This window comes from Arachis stenosperma, chromosome 5 (assembly GCF_014773155.1).
Source record: "Arachis stenosperma cultivar V10309 chromosome 5, arast.V10309.gnm1.PFL2, whole genome shotgun sequence".
Taxonomy (NCBI): Eukaryota; Viridiplantae; Streptophyta; class Magnoliopsida; order Fabales; family Fabaceae; genus Arachis; species Arachis stenosperma.
Window position 1 is genome coordinate 9552048 of NC_080381.1, and position 26134 is coordinate 9578181.

Here is a 26134-nt window from a genome sequence, read left to right on the forward strand (position 1 = left end):
TGAAAGAAAAATAATATTAGTTTAAAGGATTAAAAAAAATGGTACGTAATTATTTGGTGCCTGAAGAACATATTATCAATTCTTTGGATCATCCTATTTATGTAAGTGGATAAATTCTTTTTTTTTTGCTGTATTTAGAATAAAGTTTATTTTATTTTTTATATATTTTTATTTTTTTATGCATATATATTTTGTAATGAGAATATTATTTTGTGTATTTTATAAATATTTTAAGAATATAACAATAGTTTTTATAAAGTAAACATTAATAATAATAATAATAATAATAATAATATGTATAATTTGTTATAATTTTTGTTATTATGAATATGTTGAAGAATAAAAAAAAGTATTTTGACTTTGTAAAAATATATGTTGCGTATATATATGAGTAAGTAAATATTATAATAACTTAAATATGTAAAATAAAATAGTATATTATATTATATTGTTATTAAGAAATTAAAAAAATAAATAAAATTATAAATAAAGATTATTAAATAATACGTAAAAGATAAATATTATTAAATATTGTTATCGCATAAATATATGAATGTTTATTATAATATTTATAAGGATTATTATTTAATTAAAGTAACATATATCTTTGTTGATGCAGCCTAACAGGAATTTGTTGGTGCGTAAACTGGATCCGCCACAGACGTGGAATCCGATGGTGGAGAACTACTTACGCGCCACGGGTTTCTACCACGTCTCTAGAATTAGAGTCATAAGAAGATTTCACCCCATGTTAGCTGCTCTGGTTGAAAGGTGGAGGCCTGAAACTCACACCTTTGTATTGCCGATCGGTGAGGTTACAATGACATTAGAGGATGTCGCTCATATATTTGGCCTACCCATTGATGGAGAGGCTGACAGTGGATGGACAGACAGTAGTAGCGAGTTCGTTCAAAGTCAGGGCATAGTGATATTCGGTCGTGAGCCATCAGTCAGTCATAATGCGAAGTCCTATATAAAGCTGGGTTGGGTTCGACGTATCAGAGACACAGAGCCGTTGGACACTGAGGAGTCCATCAGGAGATACGTCAGATGTCATATCTTCTGTTTGTTAGGGTCAACCCTATTCATGGACAAGTCGACCGCATATGCCCATGCGAAATATCTACCATTGCTTCGCGATTTCGAGCAGATCCATACTTATAGTTGGGGGTCAGTTTGGATATGCACAACCTCCTCCGCGGGTTGCAAGGGATATTCCACTTGATCAGCATTGCATCGTTCTACGCGGAGTGCAGCTTCATGACTGGACAGTTATGCATGGGCCATGGATAGAGGAGTGGGCCAACAGGCGACACAGTCGATTGCGGGATCGGCACCCCCTTCCGACCTGGGATTTTCTCCCGACGGTGGAGTATCGGGATTGGTATGTACGCTCCTACGGACATCTGTTGAGATTGACGGGGTATGTTCCTCATCCTCCACAGCCACCTGCCCCACAGCCACCTGCCCCACAGCATGCAGTGTTTGAGCCGATTTCTTATTATATACCACAGCCACTGGCCTACAGTCATGGTAGCCATCACTTTCAGGGTAGCCACCACTCTCAGCATTCTCAGCACAGTAACCACGCTCAGAGCAGCCACCATTCTCAGCACAGTGACCACGGTCAGTCCGGCCAGCATCATGATCCGATACTTACCATTCCTTCCGGTACAGATTGGTTTGAGTTCTCCAACGGCGGAGAGGCTGGTTAGATTTAGTGGTATTCCTTCACTGTCAGTGTCAGCTGATCCACATAGGGCATCAGTAGATATGGCTCATGGTTTGCTGGGACGTACTTCTGACCACACGTCAGGGAGTGCATCATGTGATAGTGGTTTTATCCAGCGTCAGCGGGCATACAGAGTTGTTAACACGTTCAACCCCAGATCATCTGCTCCAGCAGAGGTAGGCGGGTCTGCCGCTCGGACAGATGCATGTGGGTCGGCTGCTCCTACAGAGGCAGGTGGTTCGGGAGATCCGGGGGTGGATGACTCGGTTCGAGGTCACCCATATGACCTACGGACGAAGCGAAATCCACCTGATAGGTATACTCCATCGCGGTTCAGTTTGGGCATTATGGGCAAGGGACTGAAGTACTTAGCTGTAAAGAAGTGAGCTTCGATTTAGGTTATCTAAATTTTGTTTTCAGAGTTAAGTTAATGTAATTCGTGTTTAATATTTGGTTTGTTAACTTATGTAACCCGTAGTTCTTGTATTTTGTATATTAACTTAAGGAAATCAGTTAATGACAATATTAAGCAGACATTAAAATATCAATGGATTGACTTCATTTGAAAAATACAAACAGGTCTGATTTCAAAAGCATCAACTGACGAAATACAAATTAAAAAGTACAAACATGAACATATTAAACTATGAACCAGCACCACTCGGTCCAGCACGCTGCGGACACCTACTACGACTATGACCCTGAGCACCATAGAGACGGCATATCCGAGGACCACGCATGTCACGTGAGTCCATTTCATTCAAGTATCGGGTCAGTTTGGACCTACCTTTAGACGTTCGCCTCAGCGCGGGATTAGCCACCAATGTGGGTCCCTCATAAGCAGGCCTTGTCTCGGGATCTCCTAACGGTGTGAACTCAAATCTATATACCTTACGAACTTCCGTCATCTTGTACACATCATGCACATACAACTGCCAATCGAGACGCTGGTTAGCACAGCAAGCAATAACATGGCGACATGGTATTCGTTCAACCTGAAAGTGCCCACAGACACACGTCCGTCGCGCAAGATCAACAACTAACACCTTTTCAGTAGTCATTTTGCGCACCTCAAACACCTCATTTCGTCTATCAAAGCGGTGCACACTATATTCCTATCCTGTTGCATACTTGCTTCTATCCGCTATTGTGCAAATACAGAGTACGTAAATCCAGCACGCTTGCGTTCATGAGTCTCGGCACTCTTCCGCATAAAGAGTTCATTTAACCTATAATATGTCGCTCGGACCAGCGCCAACACAGGTAGATTACGGGCACCCTTCAACACTGAGTTAATGCACTCGACAAGGTTCGTTGTCATATGGCCCCATTGATGTCCCTCATCGAATGCCAATATCCAATGTCTGAGTCCGATGGCATCGCACCACCTAGCATATGCCTCGCCTCGCTCTTCCAACCTCTTATAGTTGATATTGTACTCCTCCACCGTTCTTGAATACCCTATGTTGACAACAAGCTTCTGCAAGTAAGGGACTTTGAATGCCCTTAAGAAGTTACTGCCGATGTGTCTTATACAAAACATCCACCATGCTCTTGGAGGTTGCCAGTCTCCACCGGAACGATTAACTGCTGCCCGTATTGACTCATGCCGGTCTGAGATCATACCCACACCGTCTTTTCTAACAACATACGTTCGCAGATTCCTGAGAAAGAAGTGCCACGCATCAACTGTCTCACCTTCCACCAAGGCAAAGGCGATAGGCACAATGTTCTGGTTCCCATCCTATGCAACAGTGACTAGAAGTGTACCTTTATATTTTCCGTATAGGTGTGTGCCGTCAACCTGAACCAGGGGCTTGCAATGCCTGAAAGCCCTAATGCATGGATTGAAACTCCAAAATACACGATGAAGTATTTTTACACCTTGTGCCTCCTCATTTCCGTTGTACAGTGGTCGTGTTTCTATTTGGACAACTGAACCAGGAATCTTTTCCACCATGACCGAGAGCCACCATGGCAATGCTTGGTAAGATTCCTCCCAATCGCCGAAAACTTTGGCAACGGACTTCTGCTTTTCCAACCAAGCTTTTCGGTAACTGATGGTATAGTTGAACCTTGAATGGACTTCCGCAATTATAGATTTTACCTTCATGGACGGGTCCGTCTCGACCAATGGCCTTATAGCCTCAGCAACTGTATCCGAGTCCAAATTGGAATGATCTTGTGAAATCGTTCCGATCGTGCACGTGTGCCTACCGTTGTATCTGCGTATCTCCCAACAACTTTTTTTCCGTATCAAGCTGGCTTGGATAAGCCAGTCACATCCACGCCCGTACATCTTGCATTTTGTATAGAACGTCTGTGGCTCAGACTCATACACATCATAGTCAACTCCTCTAGATATAGTGAAACTTCTAATTGCTGCGATGACCGACTTTCTAGAACTGTATTCCATTCCAATTCGGAACTCTCCGTCCTCAGGATCAGCAATTCCTATAGAAAGCCAAAATCATCGTTTATTGCACAGTCCAAGGTATAAACTAACAAAAACTTCTTATTTAGTCAACACGTACCTATGTTAGCATATTCCGAAAACTCAGGGGCATGATGGCGTCGAGATCCAACTCACGCATAAAAGGTGGAACGCCCATCGGTTGACTGCTCGACGGATGCACCACTACATTCTCTGCTGCTGCCTCAACTCCCACATCACCATCCTCATCTTCGTCGCCGGCTTCATAAGTGGCTTCGAAGTTCTCTTCGCTGTCACTATTCATTCCTTCGTACACTGTAGCTATATCATCATTTACATCTATATCATTTTGGACCGCTACTGCCTCTACAGCTTTAAACTCAATGTACAACTCAATCTGTGGGTGTCTCGTATAAGTCTGCCGGTGAATTTGAAATATATTGTGCATACTCGCTTCATCCGTGATCGGAATGGTGTCAAACTGTATTAGACCACCAAAAACCACAACCGGATTCCGGTACAGAATTCTGCTCACTCTCATTAACGTACCATTCTCCATGCTTTGACATAAGCCGTTCTGCAGCTCCATTAACGTCATCGTGCATGGAACCACAAACGAAAACGGATTTTGGGACACAAACCTCACTCCCTCATGAGTATTACGTATTATCTCACCGTCACGATACACCACCAAATTTGCGTGCCCTCCATTACACCAACAACAGCCTCAAAGAATCCTCACAACACACTCAAAACTCACTTAGTATGGAAAACACTTTCGAGCTCTACCTTATATAGACCGCGGCACTTAACACGCCCCCCACGTGCTGCCTGCCTCAACCAATCACGCTTTGACACGTGTTAGAATGCCCATGCGTACTGAATCAACACGCCCCCCACGTGGTGCATACGTGGACCAATCACTCTTCGACATGTCAGCACGCCCCCCCGCGTGATGCTACTCCTGCCCAACCACGTTCTGCCACGTCAGCACGTCCCCTGCGTGCTGCATACATGGCTCGACCACAGCATGCCACCTAGCTTCCACGCCCCCCACGTGTTGTGGAGCTGCGTGTTGGATCCTTTATCTGACACGTCCATCTGTATGTAATACACATAGTTGTTCTATTTTCATCCAATACACCAAAATATTTTCCATATTTAAATTAATGAGCCACCAATAAACAAGCATTATTTTCACATTATGCATGAGTGAATTATATGTAGAGTCTGTTGAACAAAAGAAATAATAAATTAAGATAATTTATATGGAAAAGTCTAGGGGGCCAGCAGTTTTATTGAATTTTGGCTAGCATGTAACCAGCAGAGGAAGGTGAGCCATTGGATGAAATTTCACACCAATCTCACACCATCAAATCATCATTGATGGCTAGTTGATGGCTAACAATCACAAAAATTGTTGGCCCCCTAGCATTGCTCTGTAATATTTTAGAACAACCTTTAATTTACTTAGCATGTAATAATCTAATTTCTTTTCCGGTGAACAAGAAAAAGTTAATAATAAATTGAAGTTTAGTTAGTTAAACAAAAGCAACTTCGTACATCAAATGTATCATTCTTCAGAACATGACGATATTGGAGTGAATATATTTTTTGTTTTTGATTTTCTGCTGGTAGGTAGGTTCGTGTGGTGGTACTAAAACTATAAATTATGTTAAGCCATGAAAATGAGAGGCCCGTGACATCACTTCCTACCATCTTATGTAATACAATTAGTAAATATTAATTAAATTTACAAGTCAACAACCAACGTCCCTCTCACGGCTCCTTTCCGTGCATGGCTTTGATCATTTCCTGTTAAATTAAAATCTTGACTCTAATAAATAAATATAAGTATTGACTCAGTTTCCACTTGCTCAACGAGAAATTAAATTGCGGTTATTGTACATTTAATAAGTAAACAACATTATTTATAGAATTTAGTGTTAATCAAAGTTTATTGAGCATGGATATGTTCACATGAGACACTTCTTATACTCAATAATAACTTAACGGTAATAACAATTATTTTGAGAAAAAGATTTAATAATGTGTTTACAACAGATTTATAATCAACATTGCAAATTTATTATTATTCAACTAGTAGAACTCAAAAATACCTTTTTCCAACAACTTTGAAAACATATAAATAGATTTTTTTATAAAGTAAGAATTAGCGAGGTAAATGTTGATAAATTTCATCCGTTAGAAAATTATATTTACAATCGATATCAATTTATCATCCATTTATATTGTACTATCAATAATAGTTAAATGTAAGCCATTTAAAGGATTGACACAAGTAAAAATTGGTTAGTAATGAATCGATAAAATATTTTAAAAATGGGTCAAACAATTTATTAATCAATCAAATCGGTCTATCTTTTAGCAGTTAATCGTTTAATATAATAAAAAAATAAAAGATTTGTTTAATATATATATATATATATATATATATATATATATATATTAATATATATATTAATTTATTATATTTAGGTTACACTATAAGAAAAACACTGAATACTATCGGATTTAGTGTTGGACGTTAGCAGCGAATTTACCAGCAAATTTGACAATAAATTCGTCGGATAAAAGATTACAGTTGGATTCGATTTTTCGATGGTAAATTCACCAGTAATAATTGAAGAAAAAAAATGGTGTGATCATTACCGTCGGATTTACCGACGGATTTATCCGAATTAGTGCAACGCTGCGTTTTGGTTATTCGCAAAGCATTATCGTCGAATTTATCCGCCAGTAAATTAAACAGTAATCTTGCCCTAAATTCAAACTGCAAACCCTCTCCCCCTCATTTTTGAACTATTTTCACTCGCTCTAACCTTCTCCCCCCCCCCCCCCCCTCTCTTTCTCTCTCACAAGCCACCTCCGACAGTCCCTCCACCAGCGTCGACCATCACCAACAATGTTACGTTCAAAGACTGTGTGGACTACTTGCGTCGCGTTGGTCGTTCTTGCCACTGCTGCACCGTTGTTGTCGCTGCTTCCGATCCTATGCCGGAGTTGCCTCCTTCCTCCCTTTAGGTATGTTGTTCTCCTCCTTCTTCCTATTATTTTTTTAATTTATTTAAAAAAACATAACAATGCAACCCTATCGGTTGGTCATCGCCGCCACTATTTTGTTGTCTGTATTGCCACCATTTGTCGGAGTTGCCTTCTTGTTCTCTCCAAATATGTTGTCTTCCTTTTTTTTCTAATTTTTTTAGATTTAGTTTATTCATTAGTTTAGAGTTAGATTTTTGAATTCTATTTTGATTTATTAGTGATTTTTTAATTCTGTTTTAATAATTATGTGTTTGAAATTTTATTTATAATTTTAATTTTGAATAATTTTGATAATTTTGTGTTTATTATTATGATTTTTGTTTATTGTTTAGAGATGGTGCAGGCCTCGAGGTAATGAAATTTTATCAAAATTGATCCTAAAATGTGATTTTTCTTTTTTTAGTTTTGTTATTGTGGGTGTGATCAAGAGGATCATAATGATAATAGTGATGATGAAGATGATGATTATTTGGATTGAATCAATTTGGATTTTGTTGTTGGTTTTGATTTTCTTTTTTTTTTTCTTTTATTTGTTTATATTCCTGCGTTGAGTTTTTTATTATGTAATGGATAGACAGAGAAGAAAAAATCTCCTTGATTGCATGAATCCTGAGCTTTATCATATTGCCAAAACAACTTGGAGCCATTATCAATTTATACCGTCAGGTACGAGGTATTGAATTTTTATCTTATTTATTTTAATTTTTTTTTAGATCGATAGTGAAAAACTTGACTCTTTTAGAGAGTACAGAATTCTAATATCAAGTGATTAAATTTAATTTCTTTTGGTATTGTCATCTTATTTATTTTAATGATTTCTTTGTTTAACTTCTTGAAAAATTATGTTGAGTGTTATCAATGGAATTAGCTTATTATAATTTGAAAGAAGCTGGAACATTGTGGTGAATTGCTATTGAACAAAATTCTTGAGATTTTATAACAAAATTAAAACTTAAAAAAAATTATAGTGAAGCCTTGGGTCATTCGTTATGTAGTTTTGGATACTACTGCACCTGTATATGTTTTGTAGTTGAGAGTTTGAGATGATTGGTTGTCTCTACTGAATAATGAATGCTTAACCCTTTTTTTTTTTTTTTTATCAAAGTGTAGTACTGGAAGAAGAAAATTGAATTTGATTTATGTTTTTCTTGACTTTCTTCGATGGTTAATTTTACTACAAGAAAAACGTTAAATACTGTTTATTGTCGGAAAAATAAAAAAATCCAATGATAAGTTAATTATTGTCGGATATAATTAGACAGTATAAATTTCGTTGGTAAATGTTTACTGTTAAAATTTTTTGTCCGACTGTAATTACCATCGGATTTTACAACGGATTACTAGTTCAGAAAACCAATTGATTATCGGCAAATTTTTTCAACGGTATTGTTAACACCAAAAAATGTTATTTCGAGTACTATTATCATCATATTATTCCTACGGTAAATACGACGGTAATGTCAATTTAAAAAAAAAATAAATGGTCAATTTTAATTTATTTTTTACACAATTAATGTTCAATTCATAATATTGAAAACCTATTATTTAAAATAAATAATACAATATTCAAATAAATTAAAAGTCAAGTACATCAAATAAATACAATGAAGCAATAAAAGCAAAACAGAAATAACTACAGGTCTAGGTAGTCCTCGTCGTTGTCAGTCTCGTGGCCCTGAGTCGGCGGTGCAGAAGACAATGATGTTCGTGTGTCACCAGCAACGGTGCTACCGGCAGTAGGGTCGATGCCAGGGACGTGCATATGAGTCTGGTCACACCTCCAATAATTAGGCAACCAAATAAACCTAAATTTACTAAATAGGAAACAATTTTAAGGAACTTTCAACAATAACCATAATTAGTAAATAGAAATTTCATAATCAGGCAACCAAATAAACCTAAATTCACTAAATAGGAATTAATTTTCAGGAACTTTCAGCAATAATCATAATTAGACAACTAAATCTACTAAAAAGGAATTACCAATTTCCAGGAACTTTCAATAACCATAATCAATAAACAGACAACCAAATAAACCTAAATCCACTAAACTAGAATCAATTTTCAGGCACTTTTTAGCAATAACAATAATTAGAAAATATATAAGACTCAAAGTGATACTTATCCCGTGCAGCCATTAGGCCAAATGGTCAACCGTACGATGGGAGGTGGTGGATGGGCATCAGCTGCCTCACTTCCGTGAGAAGACTCTGGGGCTGCGGCTTCCGTTGTTGGAGGTGGTGTCGCCATGGCAGCGGACTGCTGAACGGTAGGAGGCGGTGTCGTCGCCAAAGATGGAGGCACGTAGTTAGGGCCATGGACCATGATGAACGGTTGGTCCGCTAAACCCGCAATCTGTGACGTCATCAAAGTGGTCAGAATAGAGGGAGATGATCTAATAGTTCTGGGGGTACCGGAAAAAATCCTCCCTCTACCCCGACCACAGCTGCAACCACGACTAGCAGTTTGATTCGAAATATTTCTACCAGTCGTCATGTTTGTAAATAACATACTAATTAATAGAAATTCAGAACAGCAAATGAACAATAAATTATAATATACCAATACAGAAAATCATATCATTGAATACTTCGCGTGCAAAAACACAAAAAACACAAAATAGCATTGACGACCAGATTTGGTATACTTGTTTGAAAACTAAAAAAAATAACTGGTAAATAAATGCAACCATTTCTATAAACCCAATAAAGTATATCTTTGACATATAGAGTGGTATAAAGTGAATAAAAGAAGTATGAGTTGGAATGAGGTAGCATACAATACTTATGAATTAAATAATAAGAGCATGTCTTCACTATATTAGCATTTTAAATTATAATAGATCAGAAGTGAAAAAGATAAAAGAGATCAAAACAGAACAAATCAAATAGAGAAAATAAGTCGAAGCATCATGTCTAAAATTTATATACTTATTTATAGAAAAAACAAATTGTAACGGTGAGTATGAATTTAGACATTTAATTATTTTTAACAGTCTATTAGTTAATAATGTTCTTTCAACAAAATAAATTTATTAAGACAATCAATCACAACTCACAACTAAACCAACTTTTACTAAAAGTATATGTAAGAGAAATGAGAATAAATTATTAAAATATCAGCGAAATTTAGACAAAAAAAGCAACCCATGTATAATTAAAATTGTACGGTATTAATTAAAATGGTGTTAAAAAATTAATTGAATGATGGAGAGAGCGACGGACGTCGCGATGGTGGAGGCATGGCTTGCGGTGGAGGTTTTGCTTTTTCAAATAAACATGGAGCGTTGTATGCAGCCTGCAGCGGATTGGAGGTTCTGGTTCGCCGAGAACGGTAGAGCGGCGGCAGCGACGAGAGGAGGCAGAGAACGGAGGTGGAGGCGGTGATGAGAGAAAGAGAGAGAGAGAGAGAGGGTGGTGATGAAGAGAGAGAAAGACAAATTTGAAATGGGGGAGATGACAGTTCGCGCTTTCATTTAGGGCATGATTACCATCGAAAAAATTCGACGGTAACGCTTTGCGTGTGTCCAAAATGCAATATTTCACTAAACAATGTTACCGTCATATTTACCTGCCGGTCAATCCGACAGTAATGAAGGCGCCGTAATTTTTTTCCCTCCAAATATTACCGTCGACGTTAACGTCGGAATATCAATTCCGATGATAATATTTAGGGTTATAAATTTATAGCCAAATCTGATGGTAAATCTGGTATTCAGCATTTTTTTTATAGTGTTTCAACTATTGTAAAGGTCGTCTTGCGAAAATTTCATTGCATCATGCTGCTAAAATCCTACTTATTATAGATAATATACATGAATTACGTTTGTATTTTATTATTTATTTTTTTATCCTCAAATTTTGAAATCAATTATTTAATATGTATGAATTATATTTTTTTCTGTTTATAATTATTTTTTGAGTTATTTAATTGATTGTTATTAATTGTCTGATTTATTATTAAGGCCATTAACTATTTTATTGGCTGATTATTATTATCAATTTTCTAAATTTATTATTGTTGTTTTTGAGTTAATTATTGTTGATATTTCTATTATTATTTATATATAATTTAGTTGTATTATCTTTATTATTTAAGAACATATTGTTTGATAGTATTTTAGAAGTAAATAAGTGTAAAAAAGAGAAAAAATATTTTGTTTTATTTTTTATTTCTAAAATTTTTAATTTTTATAGATATTATTTATTATTTATTATTTTAATCAGATATATCTAATATTTGATTTAAACCTAAAAAAATGTGATATTAAATTCGATCTAATTCGATAATTTTAATGTATATCATATCAAAATTTTAAATATTAAATTTGATCTGATCTTTGTACATCCCTAAAAATATTTCTAACTTTTGTTATAGATTTCATTTGAAACCTTCTTGCTTCATATTGCTTGTGATTAATTTCACTTTGGAATTGTATATTTCACCAAATTTAAGATATTTTAAGGCAAGGTTTCGGTAATCTTTTTTAGAAGAGGGTAAATTTAGATAAATAATTTAATTAAATTTTTTTAAAAGATAAATTTAAAATATAAGAACTTATATTATAAATAATTTATTATTTAGTTATTTTGTATAATTTTTTAATCACAAAAATATTTATTTTAAAAGGTGAGTGATAAAAATTTCTATTATAAAAGAAAATATTTTTTTAACTTTTTTATAAATATTTTAAATAACTGTTTAAAAGGTTATAAGTTAATTTTAAAAATTATACTAAATATTAATGTTACAATTTTTTATAAAATAAAAAAAATTATTTATAAACCTATCAAAACTGATACTAAATATTTAGGAAATATCCCATGCTCTATTATAAGAAATTGTAATTCATCCCATTTTTTTCATTATTTTATTTTTGACCTTATTTCAATTAGTCGAGACCAAAATGCATCCGGAGAATAAATTTGGAGATCAAAGAAATCTTTGTTGCAAGAATATACTGGACATGAAGCTAGTGAGATAACAATTAATTGAGACTGCTCTTGAAAAAGTTGTTGATGGTAATTCCAAACAGTGAAAAAAAAATTTAAAAATATGTTAAAAAAATGTAGGGAGATTCCTTCATAGGTTAAGAACCTGTTGTGGTTTGTTGAGCTTCCATCAACTAAAAAATTGTCTCTCTTTGCCTTCATGGGTGTTTGGAAAATTATGTAAGTGGAAAAAAGGAACAAGAGGGGATACACGGAAGCAAGAATGTGCAAGATTCAGGTTGGGTTTCAAAGAGGGATACAAAGAAGTAGGAGTATACAAGATTTTTTTATCTGACTTAAAATTCGATGTGGAATTAAAGTATATTTTGTCGAATTCGGATTTAAGTTATGTTTCAAATTGACTCGACTCAATTTAACCCATTTTATTTTAGGTTAATTTAGAATTAGACTCAAATTTTTAAAATAAGTCAGATAAAATATAATACTAAATCAATTTCGGGTCAAATAAAACGTGTGCGATTAGTTGATGAAGGAGAGTAGAAGATGGAGGTTTAAATGAAATATAATTAAAAAGAAAATATTTTATAATTTAACAAAAGTAAGTACAAGGTATAATTTATTATTATTTTAAGGATAAAGTATGTTTTTGTCTTAAATATTTGTGATTTGTTCTAGATATTTGTAAAATTTAATTTCATTTAATTTTATATGTGATGTTCTTGATTTATCTAATTTTGTTTTTAATATTTTTTATTTGTTTTAAAACTACCCCTATACATTATAAATTTTATCCTTATTATTTTATATGGAGTTAACAGATTTATACTACGGGTGGTCCACTATCGAAACGATAATAAGGATGATGGAGAGGTATCGTAGTAATAAAAGGGATTTACATATGGTGTTTATTGATTTGGAAAAAGCGTACGATAGGGTACCAATGGAGGCCTTATGGAAAGTTTTAGAAAAGAAGAGAGTAAGAATCGCATATATTCGTGCAATTAAAGACATGTATGATGTGACTACAACTAGTGTGAAGACTCAAGGTGGTATGATAGAAGAATTTTCTATCGGTATAGGATTACATTAGGGATCATCCTTAAGTCAATACCTTTTCACATTAGTTTTGGAAGTATTCATAGAGCACATCCAAAAGCCTGTGCCATGGTGTATGCTTTTTGCTGATAATATCGTCCTTTTGGAAGAGCCAAGAGAATACCTAAATAAGAAGTTGGACTTATGGAGAGAAGCTCTAAAAGTAGATGGTCTGCGCATAAATCGTAGCAAGACGAAATATATGAAATGTAAGTTCGGTCTACGAAGGGAAAACCCTAATATAGAGGTGAAGATTGGAGAAAACATCATACGAAAAGTTAAAAGTTTTAAGTATCTTGGGTGCATCGTACAGGATAATGGAGAGATTGAACAGAATGTAAATCATAGGATCCAAGTAGGTTGGCCAAAATGGCAGAGTGCATATGATTTTATATGTAGAAAAAAATGTGCCTTTAAAACTTAAAGGTAAATTCTATCGCACTGCTATAAGACCGGCTATGCTTTATAGTACAAAGTGTTGGAGGCCAAAGGAGAGCATGAGCATAAGTTAAGTGTGACAGAGATAAAGATGTTGAGATGGATGAGTAGTCATATGCAATTGGATAAAATAAGGAATGAAGATATAAGGGAGAGAGTTGGAGTAACACTTATTGTAAAAAAGATAGTAGAATTGCATCTCAAGTAATTTGGACATGTGAGAAAAAGACCGACAAAGTACCCGTTCAGGAGGGTGGATGAGATAGAAAATGGATAAGTGGTGAAAGACAGAAGAAGACCTAAAAAGACCATCTATAAGCAGTCTCTCTGTAGATATGATACATAATAGAGTTCAATAACATCGTTTGATCCGTGTAGGCGACCCCACCTAGTGAGACAGGACTTTATTGTTGTTGTATTTTAAATAGAGTTAAAGTTTAAAGATAATTATGATATAAATAAAAAAATATTAAAGAGAACATTAAATAAAATTAAATGTTAGAAGGATATATAATTTTTTAAATCATAACATTAGTAAGCTACTAATGTAAAAAATCTGTTTCAGCCAACATTTTTTTAAAGTTCTCTATTGGCTGATTATTGATAAAAAAATATTAATTTATTAATAAAATTATTTAACATATTATTAGCAAACGTCTTTAAAATCCTTTTTGATAATCTTCATTTTCATAATCTCTATGAATATTTAAAATTAGATAATTAATCAAATTTGAAGAAAATAAAATTAAGTGATTATGTTAATAACAAAAAATGTTATGTGTACACGTATAAAATAATTATCAAAATAATAATTATATATATTTTAATTTATTTTTAATATATATTTTTATTATAATATATATTTTTGAATGACATAAATAGCTAAGTTTTTTAGTAATTAAATTTAACCAACTTAATTCAATGACTCACCAGCATAACAAAATTCAGATAAATGTGTGTATGGACTATCGCTCTAAATAAAATGAGAATTGATCTATATTAAGATATTTATCAAAGAATAATAAAATTTGATTATGGACTTGATTATAAAAATGTTTATTCATTTAGTAGTATTTAGAAGAAAAATAAAAACGAAAAAATAGAGACGGAAATAAGTCTTAATATTATATTTAGTGTAAAATAAAAGATAAAAAATTAAATAGAAAAAGTATAGATAGACAATAAAAATATTAAACAATGTGAATAATAGATATATTGGATGTTCAATTTACTAGATATACGGATGATTATCCTAATATTAAGATTTAGGTGGATAATTTAGGGTGTAGTGTATTTTTACTTTATTGAGTCAATTTTATAGTCTATTATTCACATTACTCACACAAACTATTGTTTACTTAAAAAAGTCTAATAAAATAAGAATAAAGTTCTAATTTAATTTGCACAAAAGGTAAAGTTAGAATTAATTAATTGAAATGAGGATATTTTATGTATAAAATATTATTAAAATTTTAGTCTCCATCCCAAAAATTTTAGTCTCCCGTGTCTTCACTTTTTGGAAGTATTGAAATATTAAACTTTTAGAGATAAAGGCTGAAATTTTAGTACCAATCTCTAGACCAATAAACATGATACTGAGTTTTAATATCTTAATCTCCATTTCAATACCTCAAAACAAAATTTTTGTATATTTTATATGAACGAGTGATTTAATAATTAAAATTTTATATATAATTAATATAATTGTATTAATTACATTGTTTTATGGTCCAGTCCAATAAATGTCGGAAGTCCACCCGATCTACTTTTAAAGTTGACGAATTTTCGGTTCGTCCGAGCCGGCCAACGCATTTTATGTGATGTCATCTCCTAGTGAAAGTCTTTGGACAACTGGTGGATACTTCTAGATACGGACCTAAACGAAAAGATCCGATAAGTACAGATAAAGAAAGAAGAAACTTACTTCTCTTTTAAGTATGTCATTTTTTTACGCTAATTAACTATCTCATTGTGCAGACATTTATTTTAACATTAAAATATTTTAACAAATGACCTCACCTGCCGACTTATCTGACAATCGTAACCGCATTTTTCGCTAAATTCGCACCCAAATCCAAATTTTTAACATTACACCATTACTCACACCTAGCCATACAACTGACCACCCATCCATACAAAAGAGAAAATTTGTATTGAAAAATAATAATTTTTAGTTTTCAACAACAATATCAAATATACTCTCTATGTTAATGTTTTCCATAAAAAATGATATTTTATATACACATCTTTTGTTTTTCTTTGTCAACAAAAAAGGAAAAGAAAAAAAAAATTTTAACCTCGGGGTTTGTTTTTTAATTTACAGTCTACTATGGTGTCTGCAAAATTGAGGGTTGTGTCTGGGGTTTGGGGGTGTTCATGATTTTTTAATTGCCTTTCAGAGCTCCCACTTTCATTTTCTCTTCTTCTTCCCTCTTCTTTCTTTCTTTCTTGCTTTCTTTCTAAGCGCACTGTTCCTATTCACTTCTATGTCTTCTATTCTCTCTCCTCCTCCTTCATCATCATCAACTCCCAAACCCTAATCATCTCCTTCATTTCACTCATCTTCCAACACTCTCCATGTTCCCCCACAGGTACTTTCTCTATCTCTATCTCTATCTCTATCTCTATCTCTATCTCTTCTCCTACGTTCTCACTCATTGCTTTCTATTTTCAATAAATTTCCAAACTTTCCCCGTTTTGGAACCTCATGATTCTGTTTTTCTCTTCTCGTTTATTTGTCTACTTATTGCCTTATTCTATTTTTGGTGCCACCTATTCACTGATGGTTTTTCTTACTTTAATAGTTGAGTTGGTGCTTTCTGGTACCTAGAGTGCTCTGTTTTAAGCAATTGATACCCCTCTTTCGGCGCTTTTTATTTTTCACCAACTGATGCTGATCTTATGTTTAAATATAGATGATTGGTTGGTTCCAGTATGGTAAATTTTGTATCCTCTTAACTCAACGGTCCTGATAGGGTTGCTTGTATTTTCTACTTGTAGCATGCAAGCCTGAATTCTAATTTATTGCTTCATGCCTTTTCTGTACTTCTTTATTCCCTATGTTTATATTTGTGTTTGATATATTTATTTATTAGTTTTTGGCATTATATGCTGCCTGCTACTAATCTAACGCTTGATACACGAAGCTCATGCAGAGAATAGGATAGTTGTTCCTTTATAAGTGCTATGCTACTGTGAGCTGTAATTGCATTTGGTTGTAATTTTCATTTCTTTGGGAAGATGATTGTAACTGTTATTGTCTGCTAACTGAAACAAAACCAAAGGAAATTATCAGAAGAAAAAAAAAATTTGTCTTCTTTTACATATCTTTCATTTTCTTTTTTTGGGTTGGGGGAGGCATTTTGTGTTTTAAGTGTTTTGCATATTAGCTTATGTTAGAAGTGGCAAAAAGAAGAAGAAAAGACTTACATTTGTTTGTGTTTCCATTAGGGGATTGTTGCAGCTGGTCACAACGCTCACTTGTTATGTGGTTCTGGCATGTACCTTCTTTTACCCTGACACACATGGACACTCTAGCAATGCGATGCAAAATCCACCAGCTTCTGATGCTTATGCTTCTTTAACAAAAAGTTGCAAAGTGGATACTTCAGACACCATTTGTAGTGACTCTAGTTTAGATAACAGTTTTCGAAATGTGTGTCCAAACTCCCGCGCATTCTGCTCTCCTTCAATGTTATTGGGGTCCTCTCATAAAGAGGGAAGTATAAAAGAGACTTCTTTAGGAGGATCTGGTAGTGCGTATGATAGTCCATTTTGTATAGAGGTGGCTCATGATAGCAGGCAGGCAAGTAACAGTAGCTGGTCATCTGACTATGGTGTGTTTAGGTTATTTAATGGAAAGTTTATTTCTTGTTCTATGAACTCCAGAGAGGGAGTTAATGAAATACCATCTCTTAAAGCCCAGGATGGTCATAGAACTGGCAGAAGCGATGCTTCTTGTGGAGGCTCTTTATGTAGGCAGAAGACAACACATTTTTTGTCAAAGTACTCTGAAATGTCCAAATCAAGTTCCTTTGAGGGTTCTGTCTCACCTAATGTAAGAATTGGACCCACTGTGCTAGACTGGGGTCAAAATTATATATATTCTTCATCAGAAGCTTTCCTAACTGTGGCTAATACATGCAATGATAGCATACTACACATCTATGAGCCATTCAGCACTGACCTACAGTTCTACCCTTGCAACTTCAGTGAGGTTTCACTAAGACCCGGTGAATCAGCATTGATTTGTTTTGTTTTCTTCCCTAGATGTCTAGGCTTGTCATTAGCTCACCTGATTTTGCAGACAAGTTCTGGTGGATTCATAGTAGAAGCTAAAGGGTATGCTACTGAATCTCCCTTTGGCATTCAGCCCTTATCTGATCTGGAAACTTCTCCTGGTGGAGGGTTCAGCAAGAATTTGTCATTGTTCAATCCCTTTGATGAAACCCTTTATGTGGAGGAGATAACTGCTTGGATATCAGTTTCTTTGGGGCATAGTTCTGTTGAAACTGAAGCAATGTGTAATGTACATGATTTTGAGGCTTTTGATACTCTTTTGTTCCCAACTATTAAGGATCGACTGGGTGTGAAGAATAGCCAAATTGGTTCACCAATGGTTGCAATCAGGCCCCATAGGAATTGGGAAATCGGTCCGCATAGCTCTGCAACACTAATGGAAATGGATGTTACCAGTGGGTTTGAGGGGAAAATCTTGGGTGCATTTTGTTTGCATTTACTGAGATCATCACAAGTCAAGTCTGATACTATTATAGTTCCTATTGAAGCTGAAGTGGACAGTAATGCTGCCTCTGACACTGTAGGTATATTTGTTTCAGCTACACTTGAGGTTCTAGCTACTTGTGATAGTGGTGATAATGTCATCACTATATCTCTAAAAAATTATGCCCCATATGCTTTAAGGTTTATCAAAGTCCTAGAAGTTGTTGACGAGAAACTTTTCCACGTCAATTACATGGAAGGCTTACTGCTCTTCCCTGGGACTGTTACTCAAGTTGGTATTATTTACTGTAGTCAGGTGAGCTTAGATTTAAATGTCTTGCCTCCTAAATTCTCCAACTTGCAAGAGAACTGCAAATTGCTTATTCTTACAAATGACTCAACCAGTCCCCTGATTGAGGTTCCATGCGAGGACATACTATATCTTTGTTTTGAACATCAAAGGCTGTCATATGTTGGAGTAGAGGACAACTCTAAACTTATCAAATCTGATAATGCGAAGGCATATTATGTGGGCAGAAGCATGCAATTGCCACAAGATGGGGTAAGTAGCCACAGCCATCACTGCCCATATGTTATTTGACAACAAAGGTTGATGCTTTTCTTGGAAAAATAAAAAAAAAAGCTTCGAATTTAGACTGCTGATTCTGATGGATTCTTTTTAATTTTTAATACGTAATGTGCTGTATCAACTGATCATGATATATGCAAGTTCCCTGGAAGTATTTCTTATGCATGGGATATATATGGTATATGTACTTCTTCCTCTGTGATATTGTTATTAAACCTTAAAATTTAAAATACTGAACATGATAATGACAGTCAGCTCCAGCTTAGCAGTTAGTACAGAGGCCTGTTTTGATGCAGCTCTGCATTGTGCTTTTACCATTGTTTGAATTATACTTCTAGTCTACTTGTCCCATATCCCTCCCCTCTCCTCTGTTCTCTCTCGTCTCTTTTGTCTTGTTATTTTAGTTCCCTTGCTACTTCTGCTGCCTTGTACCAGAAGGAGAAAAGAACAAATCACTTTGAAAGCATTATATTACATCTGTTAGAGGAATCCTGTTTAAACGAGTTAAAAACAAATGGAAACTTTCATCATAATCATTGCTTCATTTGTTAGTTGTCTTTCCACAAATTATTGCATATTCAAGTATGATCATCATATGCACTTTGGAGGAATTTATTTTATATGCAATTGGAACTAAAGTTGCTTGTTCTCCTTAATATTTATACATATTTCCTCAAATAATGAAAACCTAATTTTGCTGCTACTTTTATGCGAAGGTTGTGGAAACAGCAGCTGTTGATGAACTTGTTCTTGGAAACTGGAAGTCTCAAGGAACCACTGGTAGCATGTCTGTGCTTGAAGAACATGAGGTGCTATTTCCGATGATTCAGGTTGGAAGTTATGTCTCTAGGTGGATAAATGTTAAGAATCCTAGCAAACATCCAGTTTTGATGCAGCTTGTCTTGAACTATGGGGAAAGCATCGATGAGTGCAGGGTTCTGGATGATTTATTTCACCCCTCTTCATCTGGTAATTTGGCTCTAGGTAAAGGTGCTGCTACTCCAACAAAGCATGGATTCTCAGTACCAGGGAGTGCATTGACAGAGGCTTATGTGCAGCCATATGACCGTGCATCTTTGGGGCCAATAATTTTTTATCCATCCAATCGCTGTGCTTGGAGTGGTTCTGCATTGATAAGAAACAATCTTTCAGGTGTTGAGTGGATATCTTTAAGGGGATTTGGAGGTTTGCATTCTCTAGCCTTGCTAGAGAGATCTGACCATGTCCAAAGCATAGACTTCAATGTTAAAATGCTCAAGCCACTCAATTTATCACTTCCTTATAACTTACTTAACATGAAAGAGATGGCTTCTGTCTGTTCAAAGCCTTTAGTGAAAGAGTTATATGCAAAGAACACAGGAGACTTGCCATTGGAGGTGATAAGAATCAGGGTTTCTGGCAGAGAATGTGGGTTGGATGGTTTTCATATTCCTTCTTGTAAGGGGTTTGCTCTTGAACCTGGGGAGTCAACTAAACTTTTGATATCATACCAAACTGATTTTTCTGCAGATATGGTGCATCGAGATCTTGAACTTGCCCTGGCTACTGGTATTTTTCTGATACCCGTTAAGGCAACTATCTCTCATGATATGCTTAGTAACTGCAAGAAATCCATGTTTTGGATGCGAGTGAAAAAATACCTCGGAATTCTTCTTGTTGCGTCCTTACTTTTACTGATATTTTGTTTCCTATTTCCCCAAACCGCTATATTGGACTCCTTGGATGACTTCTGCAAGGGTGATGATAACTTAGTCCAGACAACCATAAAAAGTGCTATGGGAACATCTTTGCTTCATCATAACCAGAGAAAGAGTAAGTTATCCATGTCTGGGAAGATGAACCATCTCGTGGAAGCTTCATGTGGTGGATATTCTTATGATCAAGGCAATCCGTCTGAGCTGGGAATGTCGCAAAACTTGATGCAGACATCTGAAAACAATAAGAAGACTAGTCATTTGTTGGAAACTCAAGATGAAGGTAAATGGTCATCCACAACAGTCCAGGGCTCTGACACAAACAAGGCACCTCAACTGGCATATCTCATGGTTAACACTGGTAAAGAAAAGGGTCGAAGAAAGAAGAGGAAGTCTCATGGTGCCAAATTACAAGCACTGTCTGAAGTTTCAAGTAGTCAGAGTGGGAACTCTACACCCTCATCTCCCTTATCCCCAGTCCCCTCTGCTGCACCTAAATGTAACTGGCTATTGTCTTCTAACTTGGTGCAACCCGTTGAGGCTCTTAGTAGTTCAATGACACAGGTGGCTGCCCAACATTCTGAAAACAATCAAGCTTCTTCCCCATCTTCTAAGCCTGAGGCTCCCCTCAAACACTGCAGCAGTAGTAGGTCTTCTCCTCATGCGCCACCTTCTGCTTCAAGTTGTGCTGCTACTAGCATGCATGTTCAGACAACTTGTGATGCCACTACTGTTGTTGGTGGGTCGCCTCCCTCCTCCTTGGTGTCAAATTCTGCTGTTACATTGCAGTCTCGGGCTCCTGGATCCAAACGTCACAACCAAAAAGCTGTTCAAGCGCAAGAGGAGAAAGGGCTTGCAGATGAGTATAGATATGATATTTGGGGTGATCATTTTTCTGGATTTCACTTGTTAGGTCCAAAAAATGTTACTTCCATGAAGTCCAGTCCTGCAGAAAATAATTTTGACAGCTTCTTTGTAAGGGGCCCTCAAACCCTCATGACAAATTCTCAAGAAGGCTAGTAAGTTGAAAACCTTTATTTCACACTTTCTTGCCTAGTCTATGTTGAAAAAATGAATAGAAATAAAGGATTTGATATATCTCTCATGGCCTCCCACATGCACATCCATTGTCATCTCAGTGTAAAAGGCACTCAATTTTGTGAATATGTTAACAAAATCAGTATCTGCAATCCTATAATTCCAGAGAATAAAACTTGGAAATGGACCATATGGAGAATCTACTTGAACATGTCAAGTATAGATTTTTACCGGCATACCCTGTCAATGAATGGTGAAAATCCAAGTAGATTTTCTGACTGAGATTTGGCAGGATTGACTCTCAAAAAACATGAAAGCTGAAACCTCCCAACAGCTTCTGCATGTTTGGACTGAAGTTGCTGTTCAGATCCATGTTAAAAATATTATTGTCCTTTACTTAATCTCCTTGGTGATATGTTATCCACCATAGCATATTTGGCATGCAAGCCATAGTGGAAGCCAATGCTAAACAAACATGTATAACAGTATAAGCCAATATCCAAATAATTACACTTAAAATCAAAAAGAGAAAAGCAAAGAAAAATGAAACTTTTATGAGCCATAACCAATCACATCAACTATTAACTATTGAGTACTTTGACTATTAATACACACCTTAAACTAAATAAAAAAAAAAAAAATTGGTATGAGGATGCAAAGTTGTAGAAATTGCTGATGTACCAAACAGTGAGGTAGTAGTAGAGTTACCACAAGATCTATGGTCTATTCAATTGGTCATTGCAGTAACCAGTAATTGAATCACTCGGAAAGAAGTGGTCCATAATATTATCTTATCATTCTACCACGTACAGATTACGACTCTTGCTCTTGCTGTCACTATGTACTACAAACGATCCTTTAAAGTGATATGTCCTAACAGATTCCTTGGCTTTACCATCATATGCCACAAAGAAAAAAAAACATTTTTTTTTGTTTTTATTGTTGACATATTATTACACACAAAGACATTATATCAAAATAGTTCTTAAAACTTAAAAGACCACCCATAATTTATCTAATATTTCAAAAATTGGTCCAATTTGACCATTAACCTATAATATCATCATATCATGTCATTTTTTCCTCTCACAAAAGCTTATATAAATTTATTGGTTAACAAGACTTAAAAGTTATACTTTACAGCTCGATGTTCATTGGATCTTCTGGACTAATTTCAACATCAACATAAGTGGAAAGTAGAATTGAGTGAAAAGAAAAAGTAATTGGGCTGGGCCAGTACCACAAAAAAAGCGGAATCGTTCGTGTGACATGAAGAATGATTTTGGGCTTTTCAGATTCCATTATTGTGTTCCAGATGTGAAAAGATCAATGATGTCACTCAAAACTCAAAATTTACAAGTGGGTCGGCCAAGATCTTAGCCCATCACCCAATCAAAGCAAAAGACATGAAACCAACAATTTCGGTAACACAACTATGCAAAGAAAGCGATCACTTGATTCTACAAGTTCTTATACAAATATACGAAAATGTCTTTATAAAAGGGTAATAAATATAATATGAATATTTGTTATATTAAGGAGAATTTTTTTTTGAAAAATAAAATTAGTGAGGAGTAAAGGTTTTATTGGAATGAATATATGTATTGCACATGATAAATTCTTATTGGTGAATTTTTTATTAAAAAATAATTTTTACTCTTTACCAAAATTTTACTTTTTGCTTTAACATCAAGCTGTCAAATATATTAAATGGTAGGTACTTCTATGAAAATATCTTCATATGAAAATAATATTATAAACGGTATAGTTCAGTCAAACATGTTTAATTATCTAATAATTCATAATATCATTTTTACATAGATATTTTTATTAAAATAAATACCATGTCAAATTATCTAACTTTTTAATTATGATCTTTTTACATAAAGACATTTTAAAGAGTAAAAGGAAACTTAAATAATTTTGTTTCTTGTTTTGATTTCTATAAATATTTTCTTTTAGTCAAATAAAATTTAAAATATTTTTATTTTTGTCATCTCATTAGTTTATTCCGTTAAGTATTAATTTTTAGTAATACTATAGAGACAATAATATAAAATTATTTTATTTAACTTAACATTTATAATTTATGTATATAACTTCTAAAATCACATACTTATTATATTTAATATTATGTATTTATTTCAAAAATAATTAATGAATGACAAATAAAACAATTTTAGACTAATTTTTATTGTTTTTCAAACATTTCTTTTTTTTTTTTCATATCACACTTAATGGAATAGCAAAGCTAAAATAAAGACATTGTAAATTTAACTCAACCAAAACCAAAATAAAAATTTATAAGAATTAAAATAAAAAAATATTTTATGAAGAGACAAGAAACTTACTTTACTCTTTGTTTTGAATTACATTTAGTTAGGTAGGTAACTAAATCAAACCATATATATATATATATATATATATATTTGTGAATTGTGAGAGATATTTTGATAAGTAGGGTGAAAGAAATGAGTGGATGAAAGAGGTGTGTGTCATGTGCAAATAGCTGTGTCATTTCACTTTTGATGGATGGCAACAAAATAAAGATGTCGTGGTTCTACTTTTATGCTTATGGCTTCACTACTCACTTCCATGGATTACGATCACAGCTATGACCTATTAGGCTATTACTACAAAATTCTATGGTGCTGGCGTGCCCCACTTTATTTTGTACCCTCCTTCTGCATTGGACAATCTTTCTCTTCTTACACATTACGTACCAATTCAAAAGCTGCATTTCTCGCATATTCTTTCTAGAAACCAGAAACATATAACAATAAGAAATTAAATTTATTTTTACCGATACAATAAATACATAAAACATTATCTATCATTATCGTGACTAACATTTTTTAATATTCAAAGACAACTTTTAATTTGAAAACAAAAAGTAAAAAATATTATTAAAAAAATATTTTAATCTTAGCAATATTTTTACTTATTTTGTTAAAGTTGTATAATCATTGTAACTATATTATAACAAGCAATGTTTAAACAAAAAATTTCAAGTTAAAATTATATTGCAGCGGTTGAGAGAAAACCGTTGCAAAAAGCTCATCAAACATAATTTGTTTAGTCGTTATTTTGCGGCGGTTAAAGTAAAACTGTTGTAAAATATTACGTTTTTAGTAGCCTCTTCGAAATCTCGCACACTAACCGCTGCCAGATTCTATTTAGCAGTGGTTTCTAGAAACCGCTGCTAAATGTCCGTGTGCTGAATTTCTTATAGTTTAGTATTTAATTTTTATATTCTATAAATGTAAAACAAATAAAAAAAATATTTTAGAACAAACCTCTAATTATATATTCTTGTATCAATATAAGTAATTATATTTCATATCTATTATTTGAATGGTAATCTAAAAGCAATTAAAAAAATTGATGATAGTTGATGTAACTAACATTGGAACTTAGAAGAATTTATAAAATGAAAATTTGACCAAAATGTTAATGTGACAAAGGTAGAGATAATCTACTAAAATGTCAAAAGTTCATTGTCCATAATCTTAATCTTACACACAATATTAATATGACAAGTATAATTTACAAACTTATGTAACCAAAATAAAGAACTATAAATTGAAAAGCTTTTCAAAGGGTACTCGACAAAAGGGTAAAGAAATACGAAATGATAGACATTTCACTTTCAAAGGTTAATTAGATAGTGAAGAAGAAGAAGATGGGTACCCAATGGTAATGTCCTTAATACTAATAAAGGAAATATAATTAATCCCTACACACATATACAGCCAAGCATACCCTTCTACTCTTTCTCTACCATCACATTCATATTTAACTCAAATATTCTAGATAGACCACGATATATGTACATGCCTTATAATATTATATATTCTATAGGGATGTAAGTTATTGAACTGAACCGAAATTTACCGCAAAATCGAACCAAAATTTACAACAATCGAATAGAAAATTGAAAAAATTAGTTTTTTTGTTTTTTTTTTTGAATTAAACCGATAAGATCGGTTTGATTTTTGATTGGCTCGGCAGAAACCAAATTAAACTGAACCGAACCGAAGATGTGGCTTAGTAATGCAATGTTTTATGTTTAGTTGTTGGAATAAGTTGAAATTGTGTTGAATTTGAATGTAATGTAATGTTATTTCAGTTTATTAATTGTTTTGAACATCATTTTACTGAAATTAATTTTCTATTAGTTAGGATTTAAAAACTGAAAAACCGACTGAACCAAACCGCTTTTGATTCGGTTCGATTTGATTCGATTGTTGTGCAGATAACAAACTAATTGGTTAGTACTCTCTAAAAATTAAATAGATCAATTCGATTGATTTTTAGTCTAAAACCGAACCGATAACACCCCTAATATTCTATGTTTGAACCTAGAAATTTTAT

The 26134-nt window shown here is 34.0% G+C and overlaps 2 protein-coding genes across 2 annotated transcripts; one reads left to right on the top strand and one right to left on the bottom strand.

Moving 5' to 3' along the window:
- Window positions 1–2876: 2876 nt before the first annotated feature.
- LOC130980380 (uncharacterized) lies at window positions 2877–4764 on the bottom strand. The gene is made up of 3 exons (XM_057904069.1): window positions 4323–4764; window positions 3597–4186; window positions 2877–3476 (listed from the first exon to the last, which is right to left on the bottom strand). Exons 1-3 carry the CDS (start codon window positions 4762–4764, stop codon window positions 2877–2879), a joined length of 1632 nt encoding a protein of 543 aa, XP_057760052.1.
- An 11303-nt stretch (window positions 4765–16067) lies between these two features.
- On the top strand, window positions 16068–22250 carry LOC130981004 (uncharacterized). The gene is made up of 3 exons (XM_057904646.1): window positions 16068–16308; window positions 17168–19001; window positions 19745–22250. Exons 1-3 carry the CDS (start codon window positions 16295–16297, stop codon window positions 21740–21742), a joined length of 3846 nt encoding a protein of 1281 aa, XP_057760629.1. The 5' UTR covers window positions 16068–16294; the 3' UTR covers window positions 21743–22250.
- Window positions 22251–26134: the final 3884 nt, after the last annotated feature.

Coding starts and splice junctions, on each gene's coding strand:
- LOC130980380 (XM_057904069.1), bottom strand. CDS start 4,764: ATGACGTTAATGGAGCTGCAGAACGGCTTATGTCAAAGCATGGAGAAT. Junction 4,187..4,322: donor GGGCGTTCCACCTTTTATGC/GTGAGTTGGATC, acceptor GGCTTTCTATAG/GAATTGCTGATCCTGAGGAC. Junction 3,477..3,596: donor GTGTAAAAATACTTCATCGT/GTATTTTGGAGT, acceptor ACTGTTGCATAG/GATGGGAACCAGAACATTGT.
- LOC130981004 (XM_057904646.1), top strand. Junction 19,002..19,744: donor TGCAATTGCCACAAGATGGG/GTAAGTAGCCAC, acceptor TTTTATGCGAAG/GTTGTGGAAACAGCAGCTGT.